Raw genomic sequence first — 17,538 nt, forward strand, 5'->3', positions numbered from 1 at the left:
CAATCAAGACATAATTCATTCCTTTCCAGAAAATGAAACACATTTCACTGCTTTAGAATTTGCTGAGCTGCCACTCCCATCACTACTTGCTGTTACTATTTTTTGAGCGAGCGAGTGAGTGAAAATGAAACCCGTGGTAAGAGACCACACCACACCTCACATCCTTCTTTCTCTTAGGCTCAGTTTCCCTCTCTGTTTCATTTGCGGCCTTCTATGCCTTGGTATCTATGTCTACCGCATGAGTCACTCTCTTTTCTTTTTTGTGGTTCAGATAGGGCCACACTAAGTGCTACATGGGAGATGCATGAACAGCCTCCCAGCATTCTTCTTCAAATGAAAAAATAGTTGTGGGAGGCTGCCAGTTTGAGCAGAGGTATGGTGAGGAGGGGAGAAGCAGCTGCTTCACCCACTCCCTCCCAGTCACGTTTTTCTTCTCCTCAAAACTAGTCCCTTGCCGCATTTCTATAGAGGTAGCCATTTTTCTCTCCCATTGTGAATTGGGGATGATTTTGGGCAGGAGGGAAAAGGGATGAAATAGCTCTTTATCCTCATGCTGTCCCTGTGCTGAAACTACCAGCCTCCTGTGGTTGCTTTCCATTAAAAAAATACACACAAACTCTGCCTGCAAACTGTTATATGCATTGCTCATTTAACACCTAGCTCAACTCTGTGGTTAGAAATAAAAAGTATCACCTGAATACTTAGGTACTTTACAGTTATGCAATTCGCTTTTCCCCAAAACCTTTTTTTCCCAGTCCAAAGGCAAAATCTCATGCTGCTCTTTCTGCATCTCTCACTTGGACAGAACTGTCGTGTACACAGTGTTAGAAACTGAGATACGAAAGCTAGGAGGTAAAAGGCACTTTAAACCCAGATTATGGGCGCAACAACAGAATGTCTAGGCACATATTTTTATAACAAGAATACAAAGCTGAAAATGATTGCAGTGCAGCTAAAATATTATGTTCATTATTTCACATGGTCTAGTCCTTCCCCTGCTTACCCCTCTAATATTCTTAAGAGGGTTTCTTCTGCCGTCTTCAGAGAGTGGCTGGAAGTGAGGAGGCAGAAAAAGGTCCTCCTTTCCTTCCACTCTGCAGTTTTAATCTGAATCTGAAATTTTAGGTGCAGTACTGTGCCCAGAGCTCATAAACTGCTCGCACTAATGAAATTCCCTGTCGCAAAATGTGCCTAGAACAATGGGAGTTTCGAACACTGCGTGCACAGTACATGACTGAGCCCTGCTTGGGTGCTCAGTTGTATCAATCCCTCCTTCTGTTCTATGACAGAGAATGTAATTGAAATAAGCCAATCAGAATGAACTTGCTTTTTGTAAGAATTCCTATGTTTGCCATTACTGCCATTCTAACCCCTGCAAAGGCTCTGTTCATTGGCTTTTTATTGGCGCTACTGTATTGTAATTGAGGACTTTCTCCCACCAATTTAGAAGGCACCTTAAGCACCACACATTTAACCTAATGAAGTCCCAACCAGGTAACTTGTGTCGTAGGAGCTGTTTTTGAATAAACCAATATAGAATTCAGTCTACGGAAGTGCCTTTTATATGAATGCTTCCCTAACCTACCATGTGGTGTGACTGTTGCTCAAGGGGCTGGCCAACTAGAAAAGGAAAGTACAGAAAGGTGACAGTATAAGAAGAGCCCTGTTTGGATAAGAGCAAAGCGCTATTTAATTCAGGGCCCTAGATGCGCCCGATAACAAGATTGCTATAAGCTGGAATGGTGGTGGGAGACTGGGAGCCGACTTTTTTATTTTTTATTTTTGTTATAACCAATGAAGAGCCTACCAGTAAGAAGGGTGGTATGCTATACATTCACTTTCCTCAGTCTCCTCTTTCAACCTCTCCCCTCTTGCTCAGTTCAGTCTTTTCTGCCTGTCCTGTTTCCCTTGATACCATTGGCTGAAGTGTCCTGATATTACAAGGGGCTTGTAGGTTAGTCTCCTCTGTGTTTCATTTACTTAGTCGCTCTGATCCTTTGATTTTGGATACTAGGATCCAGTGCTTTTTTCTGGGAGTACTCAAAGGTACACAGTACCAACATCATTTTTTTCTCCCAAATGTCAAAAGTGTAGCACTTACTGTAACAACTTCATGGTGAGTCCTGGCACCTTTTCCTTTTCTTTCTTTTTTTAAAAGCACTGCTAGGATCCATGATAAAGTTTTAAAAATTAAACTGCAAAAATGTTCTGAACAAAGGATAGGTTGGGTGAATGCTAACATGAAACTAGACTAAACTCACCTCTGCAATTTACTTGCTGGGTTTGGTCTCCTCTTCCTGCCCTGTTTCCATTGATAACATTGGTGGAATTGTCCTGATATTACAGGGGGATTGTGAATGTAAGTCTCCTCTGGCTTTCATTGGCTTAGCTGCTCTAATGTTATAGAAAACCTGGGCTGATCAATGGCAATCTCCTTTACTGAAGCTGAGAAGGAAGGAAGGGTGAATGAATCCATATAATTAACAATAAATGAGGGCCTGCATGGAAACAGATGTGAGATGGCACCATAGCTGGTTTGAATTTCTACCCTAAACTCAGCTTTCCTTTGTGGAAAATCTTCAGTTAGTGAAACGTGCAGATACATTCCAAAGTTTATGCCAAGATGAGAAAACTGAACGAATGTGGCCCAGATCAGCATACTTTGTTGGAAGTGATTGTTCTGTGTGATGTTGTGGAATCATTGTTTAATGCTTGTTACCTCTGGCCTTATTCCATTTTCCTCCAACCACGCCACAATAAAATTCCAAATATATTTTTTATTCCACAGTTCTTACCATATTCTCAGCCAGCACCTGAAGTTTGTTCTTTTCCTGTTTCACTCAGCAATTCCTTAGGAATAAGGAATGTTCTTAGCTTGTGGTTTCATGGCATTTAATGCTCCTGCTACTTCCGTTTGTGGGAAAATTTGCTCTAGGAACACGCATTGATTAGCACAGTCCATCTATCTAAATCACTGATCAATTGACAGTCCGTGGGCAGCATCCAACCCTCCCCTCAATTTCTGGTGCCCGTTCCCTGAGAGCTTGCTTAAAGGGCACCTGTTCCATCATGTGGGAAACCAGGGCTGCAAAGGAACAATTGCTTTCAATATTTCCTTTGCAGCTCCAATGTGCATTTGGCACTGAATGCAAGGCCCCCTGCTTTTGGCAGTGATAGGATCCATTCGGAAGCTAGGGCTGCAGAGGAAAAATTGGAAGCACACTCTGAGGCTCTGGATTCCTCCATAGCAGCTTTGCTTATGCTGTGGCTGATGTCATATGACATCAGGTAAGTAACAGGTGTGTGTGGCCAGCTGAAAACAGCCTTGTGGTCTGGATTGCAAGGCCTGGCGGGTTTAATTAGCCTTAAGTCAGAGGTTCTGCACCCCTGCTTTAGACGTTTGTTCTCACTCACTTTAGTTTGAACGAGGTGGCTGTTAAATGAAGCTGAAGCCTAGAAAACTACTGAGCTCTGCAAACTAGGTATTGTCCCTGACAACGGTCCTAATAGCTTACTCTCAGCACACATGTGAGGTTTCTGATAATAGACTTATATAAATAAGAAAGGTAATATTAATTATACATTCAATACCTGACAGTTGCTTGACTGTAATAGTCTTATATAAATAAGAAAGGTAGTATTAATTATACATTCTACACCTGTCAAATGGGACAGTGTGTATGATATGTATCAACATTCATGTTTTAAATATGTCTAAGTATTGCTTTGATCATTGCCCCTTACCATCCAGACCACTCATTTTTTATTTCTTTAAAAGAATAGCTGGGCTAAGATAGCTGCACCTCATCAGAATCTTTTTTAAAAAGATGTTCTATTATTTTCCTAATTCTGCCATAATCCAGTACTTCTTAGACCTCTAATTAAATGTCTTAATTTAGAAACATTTTGGTTTTTTTTTTATAGAAATTTATTGGGTTTTACAATAGAAATAAACATAATAAACAATGTAACATATATCTTAACATAATTTCACATTTTCTTTGGACTTCCTCACATCTCCCGCTCCCACTTTCATCGTTATAACATTTTGTCAGCAATTTATTATCTTATTTACATTCTTATATCCCTTCTATGTTTCATAATCTTCTAGTTCTCAAAAAGAGTTATATTTTCTCAATCTCACTTATTTTCTTAAAATCATCTAAATTAGTGGTGCTCAGTTATTTTGATCTAGCATCCTGTTTAGCATTCACTCAAGTTGCAATATTTTTGTAAATAATTCTTAAATTTCTTCCAATCCTCCTCAGTCCTCTCTTCTCCCAGGTCACGAATTCTGCCGGTCATCTCAGCCAGTTCCATGTAGTCTATCAGTTGCATCTGCCATTCTTCCAGTGTGGGTAGATCTTGAGCTTTCCAATGCTTTGCGAGTAGTATCCTTGCTGCTGTTGTTGCGTACATAAAAAATGTCTGATCCTTCTTTACCACCCCTTGGCCGACAATACCCAAAAGAAAGACCTCTGGTTTCTTAGTGAAGGTATATTTAAATACCTTTTTCAGTTCATTATAAATCATTTCCCAGAACGCCTTCACTTTAGGGCAAGTCCACCAGAGGTGGAAGAATGTTCCTTCACACTCTTTACATTTCCAACACTTATTGTCAGTCAGGTGGTAAATTTTTGCAAGTTTGACTGGGGTCATATACCATCTATATATCATTTTCATTACATTTTCTTTCAAAGCGTTACATGCAGTAAATTTCAATCCAGTGCTCCACAACCTTTCCCAGTCCTCAAACATAATATTATGCCCAATGTCCTGCGCCCACCTTATCATAGCCGATTTAACCATTTCGTCTTGTGTGTTCCATTTTAACAGCAAGTTATACATCCTTGAAAGTACCTTACTCTTAGGTTCTAACAATTCTGTTTCTATTTTCGATTTCTCCACCTGGAACCCTAATTTCTTGTCATTTTTAAAAACTTCTTTAATCTGAGCGTAATGTAACCAATCTCGCACTTTATCCTTCATTTTCTCCAAACTCTGCAGTTTCCAATTGTCTCCATCTTTTTCTAGAATTTCCCAATATTTTGGCCATTTGGCCTCCATATTGGGTCTTTTTCGGGCCTTAGCAATTTAGAAACATTTTGATATATTCTCAAGCTTATTGACAATATTCTCAGGACGTCTAGGGTAATAATTTTTCAAAATAGTTCCTGCACAGTTTTGTGCATCTCTCCCAATGTTGATGCTTGGTAGTTAAAACAGCCGGTTGTGTAAACAAAGAATGATGCTTTTCATTGACCTTATTCATCATGTCCTCATTTCCACATGGTGTTGACCTGCTAACATTTATTCCTGTAAGATATAGTACAACCTGACTCATTTAGTTTAAGAGGCAGGAACTGTAATGAGTTTTAAAGGCCTGCTAAAAACCCACTTGTTTAGCAGGCTTATTATTACAATTAAGCAGTATATAATTTTTATGAAATAAATAAAGCATGCACTGGTCAGTTTTATTGTTGTGAGTTTTTTAAATTGTATATATATGTATTATAGTTGTGATTTTATAGTATATCTTATGAGAATTGCTTAGAGAGTGGTATGTTAAGTGCTATATAAGTATCACTACTAAATAATGATAACAACTACAACTTACTGTTAGTGCCAAAGCTGCAATTTGCATGCCACCAGAGCTGCATTCAATTTGAGTTAATAGATAGTTTGCAGCATTGTAATTTCAGCTTGTTTGCCATAACCAGGATGGTTTTCCTCCAGGGCCTCAGCTCTCTGACTCAAGCCAGTTTCCATTGAAGAATAGATAGGGTGACATGACATCCAATGTTAGTTATAAAACAGGTCCATTAAAATTAATGGTCTCAAATTCATTGATTACAATGGGTCTATACACATTACGTGTGTGAGAGAAAGAGAAGAGAGAAAGAGAAAAAACATTATCCACAGAGATGGCCTAAAAAGATTATAAGTACATGAACAAATATAATAATGTAATTTCTAATATAAGCACAGATCATTTGTGTTCATAATAAGCTATTTAACCTTTCTATATGCTTTAGTCTCTTCAATGGAAAACTGATAATAATTTTTTATTAATGCTCACAAGCTAATACCCAGAAAGCAGTTTCTAATGGAAAAATATTGATAAAGACTTTGATATTGATAAATATTGATAAAATTGATAAAGACTATCAGCTTCAGCAGGGCATTTTTCCCTGGGAATTTTCTCGTTAACATGAATTCTGAGGCATCTGATCACTAAATGCTGGCAGCTCACTGTCCCTAGTCTGAAGGAGAGCTACCACAGCATGGCACTCAGCTGTGACCTTAACCATGCAGCATCTAAATTTAAACTGAGACTGTATTCACACATAGATCATTCCATTTCCTCAATGTTCCCTTAACTGTTACTTTCCGAATTATAGCTGAGCTTTCACAGGACGTAAACGCCACTTCTGGAAAACCAGTAGAGGATGGTGCATGTTTAAAGCTCATTTGCGTGTTAGTTGGTTGCAGAAAAAAATCTGTTTGCAGTAAAGGGATGGAATTTGGAGCAGTATGCAGTTCTTTCCTGCTGTTTGCACAGGGGAATCATGGGGGAACAGATGCCTGCATGTGCAGAAGGGGTGTGAGCATAGAAATATTGCCCAATGACGTTTGTTGTTGTGTCACACTGCACCCACTGGTTTGAATGAAATTTAGCATGGTATGCTGGTATATTGGTCAAAAAGCCATAGTTCCATAGCACGACAGGTACTGTGGTGTGAAAGGAATGTTAGAAAATGGGATGGAAGTGCTAGTATTATAATCCAGAAAACTAATGCAATATTCCCCATATCTGAATACACCCTGAGATACCTTTGGGGCTGATTCTTACTCCACATTTCATTTCTTCAGCTATGCACTGTCCAGTGGAAAACAAGTTTTCCTCAGACTTTCAGTCCATGTCTGGTTGCCTCTTCTGAGTGTTTTAAAAGAAAGATTTTACTTCAAACCTGACTGGAGGGACAGGTATTTTGAATGGGGGTATTTAGCCCTCAGTGAAGAGCTATCCCTCTGGTGTTATGAAATGGAAATAAACGTCTATTTGTCTGGGAAAGGCAGCAGCAGTGAGGAAATACTTAAGGCCACTTTAGTTGTTACTGATGTATCATCCTCTGTCTTCTGCTCTTTCTGTTTTCTCTGTTCACAGTCTGTGGAAAGCGCTACAAGAACAGGCCAGGATTGAGCTACCATTATGCTCACACCCACCTTGCTAGTGAGGAGGGGGATGATGCTCAAGAGCAGGAGACACGCTCCCCACCTGTCCACAGAAATGAAAATCACAAACGTGAGTAGAATATACATTTCCCTCCTCTTTCTGCCCACCCCCCTCCTTTGTAGAATGCTCCAAATCCACCATCTATTCTTCCTGGGCTACCTTCATCCTTGCATTTCAGCAGTGGCCACAATTACTTTGCTCCTCTGTGAATTATTGGGACCTGGGCTTTTAGAGGAGCTAATCAACTGCAGCTTTCCCAGGTGCTGAGCTCAGCTAGTCAAAAAATTCAGCTCCAAACCTCACATTAACTCTGCAGCAGGGCACTTTCCATCACTGCTCCCATGGGGCGAACATGTCAAGGGAAGACAAGCGAAAGGGGGGAACCCAATCTGCCCATTGTCAAGCCGTTTCACTGTGGTTTAGCTCTGAGAACAAGAAAAAACACTTTTTTATTATCTTCTATCTTTGTCTCTTTTCTTCTTGTTATTGTACAAAATTCACTGCACGTTTCCAATGTCTTTCTTATGTGACACATGATATGATCTCCATAAATATCAAGGGAGCAAGTCGGACGCAAGGGCCTAGGCCTAGATCTGATAATATTTTCTGCTCCAGAAAGCCTCTGGATGTTTCAAAAGGTAATGACGTCCCCCTCTCAACTCTTATTTCATAGAATAATAGAATCATAGAACTGTAGAGTTGGAAGGGACCCTGAGGATCATCTAGTCCAACCCCCTGCAATGCAGGAATATGCAGCTGGTCCATACAGGGATTGAACCTGCAACCTTGAGTGTTATCGGCACCATGGTCTAACCAACTGAGCTATCCAGGCTCATATTTGAAAGTCCTAAGACTGGTTATTGAGGGGATGCTGATTCTACTGCTGAACGAACAGCCCGGAGACACTTAATCTCTACCGTGCTTTTAGACATATTGAGAGTCTTTTTTTTATTTTAAGTGTTGTATAGCTCTCATATGAAGAAAGGCTATAGTAGAATTTATTATAACTGGGGTGAAGTTGTACCGACAGTAACATAAAAGCTTTGCTAGGATCAAACTATTATTAATGCTACAAATAAATTTGGAAGTAACAAAGTGCATTCCTCTTCATAGCAGGATAAACTACCATAGCTTCTTACCAAGTTAAGGTTAGTAATCCTCTCCTGAAGCATTGGTTACTGGTTTCTTCCTAGAGGCAGTGTGCTAAACTAGATTAGGTGACTGTTGAATTATATTTAATTGTAGGAATATAAGATGAAGCTGATGGACTGAAGCAGTCAGTCAGTCTCGTCTTTCTTTTTTTTCTTTTAAAGCAGCCATTGATTGATTGATCAGAATATCAAAATATAGTTACCCTGAGCACCTTAAAAGCAAACTACAAATATTCTCAAGGTGCCCTTTCAAATGTGCAATTCAGTTTGTCAAATAACTAAACGAGATTGTTCAGTTGTTATTTTTAATAATTATCATTCAATTGCAACCATATCAATTCATTGCATGTATCCTTCAAGAGGCTTGCATAGTAGTAGCCCATCAATTTAAACAGAGACCCCTGTGCCTTATCCAGTACTGGGGGGGGGGGGGAATACTATCCCCATATTTAGCATACAACTCATTCTCCTATCTCTATATCATAAAATATGTCATTTTCAAAGTTATCAACACTGCTAGGATTTCACACCTCACTGCGTTTCTGCTAGTCGTCATATTTGATCTATTTGAATTCTTGTGGCTATCAACAAATGGCAAACCATTTTACTGTGGTAGGACCTGAACCAGTGGATTGAAGTTACAAGAGAGGAAATTCCAACTAAACATCAAGAATAACTTTCCAACAGCAAGAGCTGTTAGAGAGTGGAATAGTCTCCCTCGGGAGGTTGTGGACTCTCCTTCATTGGAAGTTTTTAAGCAGAGGTTGGATGGCCACCTGTCATGTATGATCTAGCTGAGATTCCTTGTTTCATTTAATGCAGTGAGATTTTGATTTTAATTACCACAAGCTCTAGCGGTAGTAGTTACTTGTATGCATGTTTATCCTTCTTTTATGTCCATCTTCCACCTTACTGGTCTGTGATTAAAAACATTTCACAAATTGTTCCAGGGATGGGGAAGAAAAATGCTAATGTCAACACAGCTGACATTGGGTTTTCCCCAATGTACAGAACCACCACCCTTAAGCTTGCTCCAGGAAATTAAGTCAAGTTGTTTATCCCCTCTGTTACATTCTCAAGCGATGGGGATTGCTGAGCATCAAGGGTGCTACCAGACTCATTAGAAACTGATCGTGTTCCTCCTTTTGTGTCTTCCATCATACTGTGAGCCGCAGCACAGTAAACAACACAAACACACTCAAGTCTATACAACTATGTAGCAGGGGCATTTCAGGCTAGCCCTGCACCATAATTCCATGTGGCATTATGATTGCTGTTGGCAGGATGGCTCTGAGGGAAGCTGCTTGTCTTTCACCCTTCCTCACCCTTAGGCTAGGCAGTGGCTTAAAGCCATATTAATTCCTTTAACATTTGTTAATCGCTCTGAGATTTAGGTGCTTGAGAGTGAAGTTTCCCCACCCCCCTTTTCGAATGCTACTCACAGGAGGAAGAGTAGTACCACAGAAATCCTCATAAGCATTTTCTGCTGAGAGGGGAGCCCTGACTGCTCAGTGATAGCAGTACCCCCCTTGCGTTGCAGGAAGTGGAAGGATCAGGGTGGAGTGGGCTTTGCAAACCACCCCACACTACCCCCTGTCACTGCTGCTGCTGAAAACAAGAGAAGTAAGTTTGTGGCATTTTTGGTCAGGTGTAAAGGTGGAGGTTTCACAGGGGGTGGCAGGTAGGTGGAACTGGTGAGTGAAGCGAGCAACTGTGAGCAATTATTATTATCGTTGTCATCATCATCCCACTCTAGGTGGCTTCCAGCACATATAAAAACATAATAAAACATAGTCCAAGCTACTTATACACACACACACACACACACACACACACACACAGTCTTTTAACCATCCTAGTTCCAAATGTTTTAGGGCTTTAACAGTGAGATCTAGGACTTTCAGTTGGGCTCAAAACTGGTCCGGCAGTTGATAAAGTAGAATAACATACTCCAAAAGACCAGCTGCTGCATGCTGTCCCATCTGAAGTGTCCATGTCCTCTTCACAAGAAATGAGACAAACCAAATGACAGCTTGTTGCCTTTGAAGCGTAGCCTGTCACAGTGCACAGACTTGCAATGGGGGCAGTTAAACACCATAGCGAGCCATATCCCATAGACCAGCAGGGTGGCATAGCTCACCTGCCTTATGAAAGCCAAGCGTCTGTCTTTTGCCTACCCTGCTTTCATCCTTTCAGTGATTTGCACTTTTCCAGCAAGAACATGGCCATTCAGGCCTGTTGCTGCTGCTATCCCTCTTTATGGTCTCTGTTCACACAGCCTTTGCCTTGAGCCCAGCTGCCCACAGCACTTAGGTGCACCATGCCACCCCCTGTCACAAGTCCCTTCCTATTTTCCATCACCTCTAGCTCCTTATCTCTTCCTTCCTTTCCCTCACATGCTGTATCTGCTGGCTCTAAGCACACTCAACTCACGCTCAGCTTTTAACCCTTTCTTAGCTTCTTGAATTGCCTGTGGCTGTGTTAACCACAGCCCCCTTTCCTCTACCTTGAGCTTTCCTTCCAGGTCTTGCTCTTCCTCTGGACCCCACTTCTGGCTGGCTCTATCCACTCATAACCCACATATCCCCATAAGAAGATGCCTGAGGTGGGCCACTTCACCGGGTGTAGTGGTAGGGTTGGCTCTGAGGTTGATTCTGATGGCTTCTGCAGCTCCTTCAAAAGCCTTCTGTTCTTGGCCCAGTTCTGATAAACTTAGCTTTCATGTGGGATGGGATGACTGAGTCTCCCCTCCCTGTTCACAATGAAAGCATTTCTCACTTGCTGTTTATGCATGAGCATCTCACCGGCAAAGGACCTATATGCAAAAAAATCCAACTTGTATCGGCTTAAACCAAATTATTTGCAACTACAGATGTTAAATATTTTGTACAGAGGTCCTACACCTATTAGATACCCATACCTGGATATCTGGCAGGCCTAGAGGTGTTCATGGTGGGTTGAGTCAGCAGCCACAATCTGCTCTCCCACCTTAAAAGGTAAAGGTAAAGGGACCCCTGACCATTAGGTCCAGTCGTGACCGACTCTGGGGTTACGATGCTCATCTCGCTTTATTGGCCAAGGGAGCCGGTGTACAGCTTCCGGGTCATGTGGCCAGCATGACTAAGCTACTTCTGGCGAACCAGAGCAGCGCACGAAAACGCCGTTTACCTTCCCTCCGGAGCGGTACCTATTTATCTACTTGCACTTTGACGTGCTTTCGAGCTGCTAGTTGGCAGGAGCAGGGACTGAGCAACGGGAGCTCACCCCGTTGCGGGGATTCGAACTGCCGACCTTCTGATTGGCAAGTCCTAGGCTCTGTGGTTTAACCCACAGCACCACCCGTGTCCCGTCTCCCACCTTATGCAGCAGGAAATTTATTAGAACTGGTAAAGGGTATTACAGTGGTACCTCGGGTTACATCCGCTTCAGGTTACACACGCTTCAGGTTATAGACTCCGCTAACCCAGAAATATTACTTCGGGTTAAGAACTTTGCTTCAGGATGAGAACAGAAATCGTGCAGCGGCAGCGCAGCAGCAGCAACAGGAGGCCCCATTAGTTAAAGTGGTGCTTCAGGTTAAGAACAGTTTCAGGTTAAGAACAGACCTCCAGAATGAATTAAGTTCTTAACCCAAGGTACCACTGTATCTGGGAACAGGATTTTACATAGTGCACTCTTTCAGTCACTCAGACAATCTCCCGCCCCCCTGCAGCCAAAACCTGGCTTCTCTTTGAATGTCTATTTACAGCCTGAAAACCTCTCTTCTTTCACTTATCAGGATTTAATTTATGTTGCCATCCATCTTTCATGTGAATGCTAATTGTTCATATTGCTAATACGTAGTAGTTAAGTGGTGCCTTTGTACGCAGGGAGGAGGCAGGGAAAGCCAGAATGCCAGAGCCGTCTACTCCCTAAGTTGGGTGCGTGTTGTGAATCAGATCTGACAGGTCCACAAGGTCACAAGGTCTAGACTTCAAGAATCCTCTCTGTATGGCTCTTGGGAAGGGAAGTGGGGGTGTGTGTTAATCCATATGACTAATCCGCAGCCTTCTGAAATGGCCGGAAAGGCCAAACGCACGGTAAATGGCAGGCCGTGATTATTTCCTTCGCTACATGGGAAAGAAATGCAAGAAGCCCAGTTTAATGAATGCAAAACAAACCCAGAATAGGTTGTGACATGTGGGGTGGTGGAAGATAGATCATTGCCACAGTACAGGGTTCTTGCTTATTTCCTTCCTCCTAGTTCATCCATGTCTTCTGTTCAAGCATCTCTTCACAGCAGTATCTGTGGTAATAATAGGCTGGTGCGGAATGTGCCAAAATCAGATATAGATTTGCTGCCTGACGTCAGCTGCTAGAAGAAAAACATTCCTTCCTCTTTCTATCCCTCACTCTGGCCACTGTGGATGTCTAAAAAGTATATTTTCCAAGCACTCTGGAGAAAATGTTTGTCAGGGCATCCTAATTTGAACTGACCGGCTTCCAAAAGGTCTGCTTCATAAAATAAGAGTCCAAAATGGATGTTAAGTTTGCCCCATCTATACCATCCTTCAGGTTCTTTGGATGCTAAAACCAGGGATTAGGCCTGGTTTTGGCACGGAAACTGCTTTCATCACCCTGTATGATTACCTCTGTTGGGAGAGAGACAGGGGAAATGTGTCCCTGTTAATTCTCCTCAACCTCTCAGTAGTTTTTGAAACAATTGACCATGGTATCCTTCTGGAGGGATGAGTGGCAGCACATTGCAGTGGTTCTGGTCCTACTTGAATGGTTGTTTCCAGAGGGTGATTCTTGGGGAGTGCTCTTTGGTCCCATGGAGCTTTCAATGTGGGGTTCCTCAGGGTTCAGTTTATCTCCTATGCTCCTTAACAGCTACATGAAACTGCTGAGTGGGGTTATCCAGAGTTTTGGAGTACGTTGTCGGCAAAATGTTGATGTCACCCAGCTATCCTTCTCCTTTACGTCTTCAGGTGTGGCAGTGGAGGTGCTGGACTGTTGTCTTGCCTTGGTAATGGACTGGATGAGAGTCAACAAAGTACCGTAAAACTCAATCCAGATAAGACTGAGATAAGCACTAGTGGGTGTTTCTCTAGACCAGATGGGTGGGAGGTTGTGCCTGCTCTTGATTGTGCTACATTCCCTCTGAAGGAGCAGGCATGTAGCTTGAGGGTACTTTTGGATCCTTTGCTGTTGCTTGAGGCTCAAGTGGCCTCAGTGGTACAGAATGCCTTTCATCAGATTCAGCTGCTGGCCTAGCTGTGCATCTGTCTGGACAGGAATAGCCCATCTTCTGTCACCTATGCTCTGGTAACCTAGGTTAGATTACTGCAGCATGTTATATGTAGGGCTGCCTCTGAAGACTGTTCAGAAACTTCAGCTGGTGCAGAAGTCATTGGCCAGGTTGCTCACTGGGGCAATATGGTCTGAGCATATTACACTGATCCTGGCCTGACTGAACTGACTGCCAATTATTTTCTGGGCCCAATTAAAAGTCCTGTTTTTTACTTATAAAGCTTTAAACAGCTCAACACCACAATACCTCAAGGACTGCCTCTCCCCATATGAGCCCACCCAGACCATGCAATTATCTGAAGCCCTTCTTCTTATGCCTCCTCCACAAGAGGTTCAGAGGGCAGCAACACAAGACCAGTCTTTAAATTGGCCTTTCCACTTCAAGAAATGGAGACAGCATGCTATTTTTGGCGTGTATAATATTTTTCATAAAAGTTTTTGCAAGGGTCTACAAAATAGTGAGAGTGTGACTATTCATACTGCATAGTCATAGATAGCTCCAACAATGCTAACTGCTCCTGATTTTTTTTGCCCTACTTTCTACTACTGTACTCTGGTTTTAAATATATTTATCCATTGTCATATTAGCAGCATTCTGTGCTTAATGCTACTGCTATCCCAGCTGGTAATATGCAGCATCTGAATCCACACTCTGTGCCGAAGAGTATGGCTAGCATATAGGACTCTCCTGCTAATTGAAGCTAGACACGTTTCCGCATTGTGGAACTCAAGACCATGAAGTCCAAATAAGAATTCCAGTAGGCCTGGGAATGCCTCATTTTACCCCACATACTTGGCATGGAATTTTTAATCGCTCCATGTACAGGGAAAAGGGCAGCTGTAGCTGTTATTCTTTTTTTGTTTCTCAGTCCTATCATCCATTGTGCTCATTCACCCACTGGGACAAGCAGGTCTTCAAGTCTGCCATGCAAAAGTTAGTGCAGATGAGTAAAATGGGGGGGGGGGGGCACACACAGCTGAGATCAGCCATGTATTTTCTGGTGATGCATCAGAAACTTTCTGTTCTTATATGTAGTGTCGGAGGAGGGATGACAACCCTACTGGAAGCCATCTTGTAAATTACCTTGCATTGTGGTTAATTTGGACCAGGACAGATTAAAATAAAATAAAATTGGAACCTCTCCCCTGATCAGCTGGTGTCAGTTTTAGATCTGAAGCATAATTTGATACCTAGTCTCCAGAAATGGAAAACAAAATGATGCCTTTATCCCACTGAATCCCAAGCTACCCCCCATTTCCCATGCAAAATCTCCTTTGAAACTTCTTAACTTTTATTTTCATCTAAGCAGGAGGCTATGGATGAATAAATAAATCAAGACAGCTTCTCAGTGGGAGAGAAACTATTTGTTCCTCACACCAAGCACCAGCTATTTGGAATGCTGCAGGACCTACCCCCCCCAGTGGTATTTTCTCCTTGGTCAATGGCAGGAAGTATATTTGAATGCAAAGAGTGTTATCCCTTGCCTTCCTTGAGGAGGATGACAGCAGTGTCTTTTCACTGAACACAGTATCATATTATTGTTATGATTATTTACATTTTTATCCCACCTTCAGTCCATTTACCCCTCCTTCTACTGGATGTTAGGGAAAGAGGAAAACATATGTTGTTCTGAGGCAAAATATTCCTGAAGGTGACCTGCTCTATGTGTAGACCAGGTCTTCTAGACGGATCCCATAAACTGCACACTTTCCCTTCTACATTTGCTGGAAGGACAACGGTGACCTTTGCACCAAGAGAAGCTTCCCTTGTGAACAGAGGTGATTGCAAATCAGCTGGAGTGGAGGGGATAATCAGAGCAATTTCCAAGCCATTTGTGAAATCAGGCCACTACAAAGACTTACATCTTAAGCCAATGTTCTTAAAAACAGCAGCAGAGAAATGCAATGTTGGAAGCATCTGGGGGTGGGGTGGGGTGGGGGGAAAGGCTCCTTTTGAATGAATACTTCTATGTCTTGTTTCAGTCCACACCTTTATTGTGTGCAAAGAATAAAAAAATAAAAAATAAATGTAATGGTCTGTGCAATGAACCATTCCCTTTGAAACCCACCCGCAATGACTTTCTCCATTTCTCATTAAATGTTGGGAATAAGCCAGCCGGAGTTGGACATGTCTCCAGCAGGGATTCAATCTCTCATTCTGTTAGCGCAAGGCGCTTCCAAGAAGCTTGTCTCCTCTCTGCCGTTCCTGCTGCTCTTCCTTTCCCATTTATTAGCTGATGCAAATCTGTGGCTTCTTCTTTTTTTTTTTTTTAATTTCTCATTTCTTGAATCCCACCTATTCCTTGCAAACTTGCTTTTGAATGGGAAAACAAGAGGCCACTAATCAGCTCTTTACACTTGAGAGATAGGGTAATAACAGGTGGCAAGACTAGAGGCAGCAGGAGCCTGGGATTCTGGTTGTCATGGAAACATGTCAGACCTGCAGAGAGATGAGCTCTGTCAGCAGTAGGGGGGTAGGGAAGGAACAGTGCCACTTACCCTATAGGTTCAGACTGTATGTCAGCCACCACCCCCCCCCCCCCCAGGGATGAAGGCTTGGAAATATGTGGAAACAGGGAAGCCAAATTCTGAACACAAGATTTGAACTGCAAAGAAGAGGGCTCAAGGGTGCAGGACAGAGAAGCTCTCACACTAGGCCTGAAACAAAGAGCTTTTGTTTTCTCATAACTAAATGCAGGGGCTTCATTCTCCCCACTCTGCTTTTTTTGACCTGAGGTGCCGGCACAAAGGACTATAGTGGCCTATAAGACGCAGAATAAGCAGATAACAAAAGTCTCATGCAGCCCATTGTATTATATTGTTATCCTTAATTGTTTTAAATAGCACTTTTATTTAACGTGAGTCAAGTGCTTGGCGATCTTTATTGTTACTTGCAAGCCTTACTGCACAGTCTCTTCCTGGCGCTGATGGTAGATTTCCTGATTTGGGATGTGAATTGTCTTCTAGAGTAGTGTCATAAAGCTTAATTTAGAGTGAAAAAATAACTCCAGTTTAAATCAGTGCTGGCCTCCCTGCGCACACCTCCCCCTTTGGTGGAGTTACAATATTTGCATCAAGAGGTTCAGCCATTAACACGGTCTCTGATGAACCTCTGCTACCAGGCAAAGACGTTTTTATTTAGACAGGCCAGGCTGACTTGCCTGTTGTAATTGGTTTTAAGATGTCACCTTTAATCATTTTAAATGATAATTTATCTGCCTTGCTTTCATTTTTGGCTGCATATTTAATTACTATTTTATGTTTTACTAGTAGTATTTATATTACAGTGGTGCCTCGCAAGACGAAATTAATCCGTTCCGCGAGTGTCTTCGTCTAGCGGTTTTTTCGTCTTGCGAAGCAACCCTATTAGCGGCTTAACGGATTAACGCTATTAGCGGTTTAGCGGCTATTAAAGGCTTAAAGGCTTAGCGGATTAGCTGCTAAAAGGCTATTAAAGGCTTAGCGGCTTAGATAAGGGGGGGGGGGAAGCGAAAAAAAAATCTCAAGACTCGCAAGACATTTTCGTCTTGCGAAGCAAGCCCATAGGGAAATTCGTCCTGCGAAGCAACTCAAAAACGGAAAACCCTTTCGTCTAGCGGGTTTTCCGTCTTGCGAGGCATTCGTCTTGCGGGGCACCACTGTATTGTTGTTTGCCATGTTGGGAGCACCTTTTTGGTGGAAAGGCGGGATGCAAATCTTAAGCAGTGAACAAATTAAACTGGTGATAGCACTAGAAAATATGTGGGGGGCTGGGAAGGTTCTGAAAGACAATCTCCATATTATTTAAATTTGTTAAAAAATATTGATGTATACTTCTGAGCAGAAGTTAAATTAAAACAGCACAAAATTATAACGGCA

General features: G+C 42.2%; 1 protein-coding gene across 2 annotated transcripts in view; it reads left to right on the forward strand.

The window, feature by feature from the left end:
* Nucleotides 1–17,538, forward strand: part of DPF3 (double PHD fingers 3) — a 190,864-nt gene that overhangs the window by 132,654 nt on the left and 40,672 nt on the right. For both annotated transcript variants that reach the window (XR_013983600.1, XM_080997690.1), the window contains exon 7: nt 7,169–7,306. Coding sequence is in view for 1 of the 2 variants with exons in the window: in XM_080997690.1 (XP_080853816.1) it covers nt 7,169–7,306 (138 nt within the window). In the remaining variant the exon portion in view is untranslated. The remainder of the gene's footprint in view (nt 1–7,168; nt 7,307–17,538) is intronic.

Source organism: Podarcis pityusensis (genome assembly GCF_964106645.2).
Source record: "Podarcis pityusensis genome assembly, chromosome: 1".
Lineage (NCBI taxonomy): Eukaryota > Metazoa > Chordata > Lepidosauria > Squamata > Lacertidae > Podarcis > Podarcis pityusensis.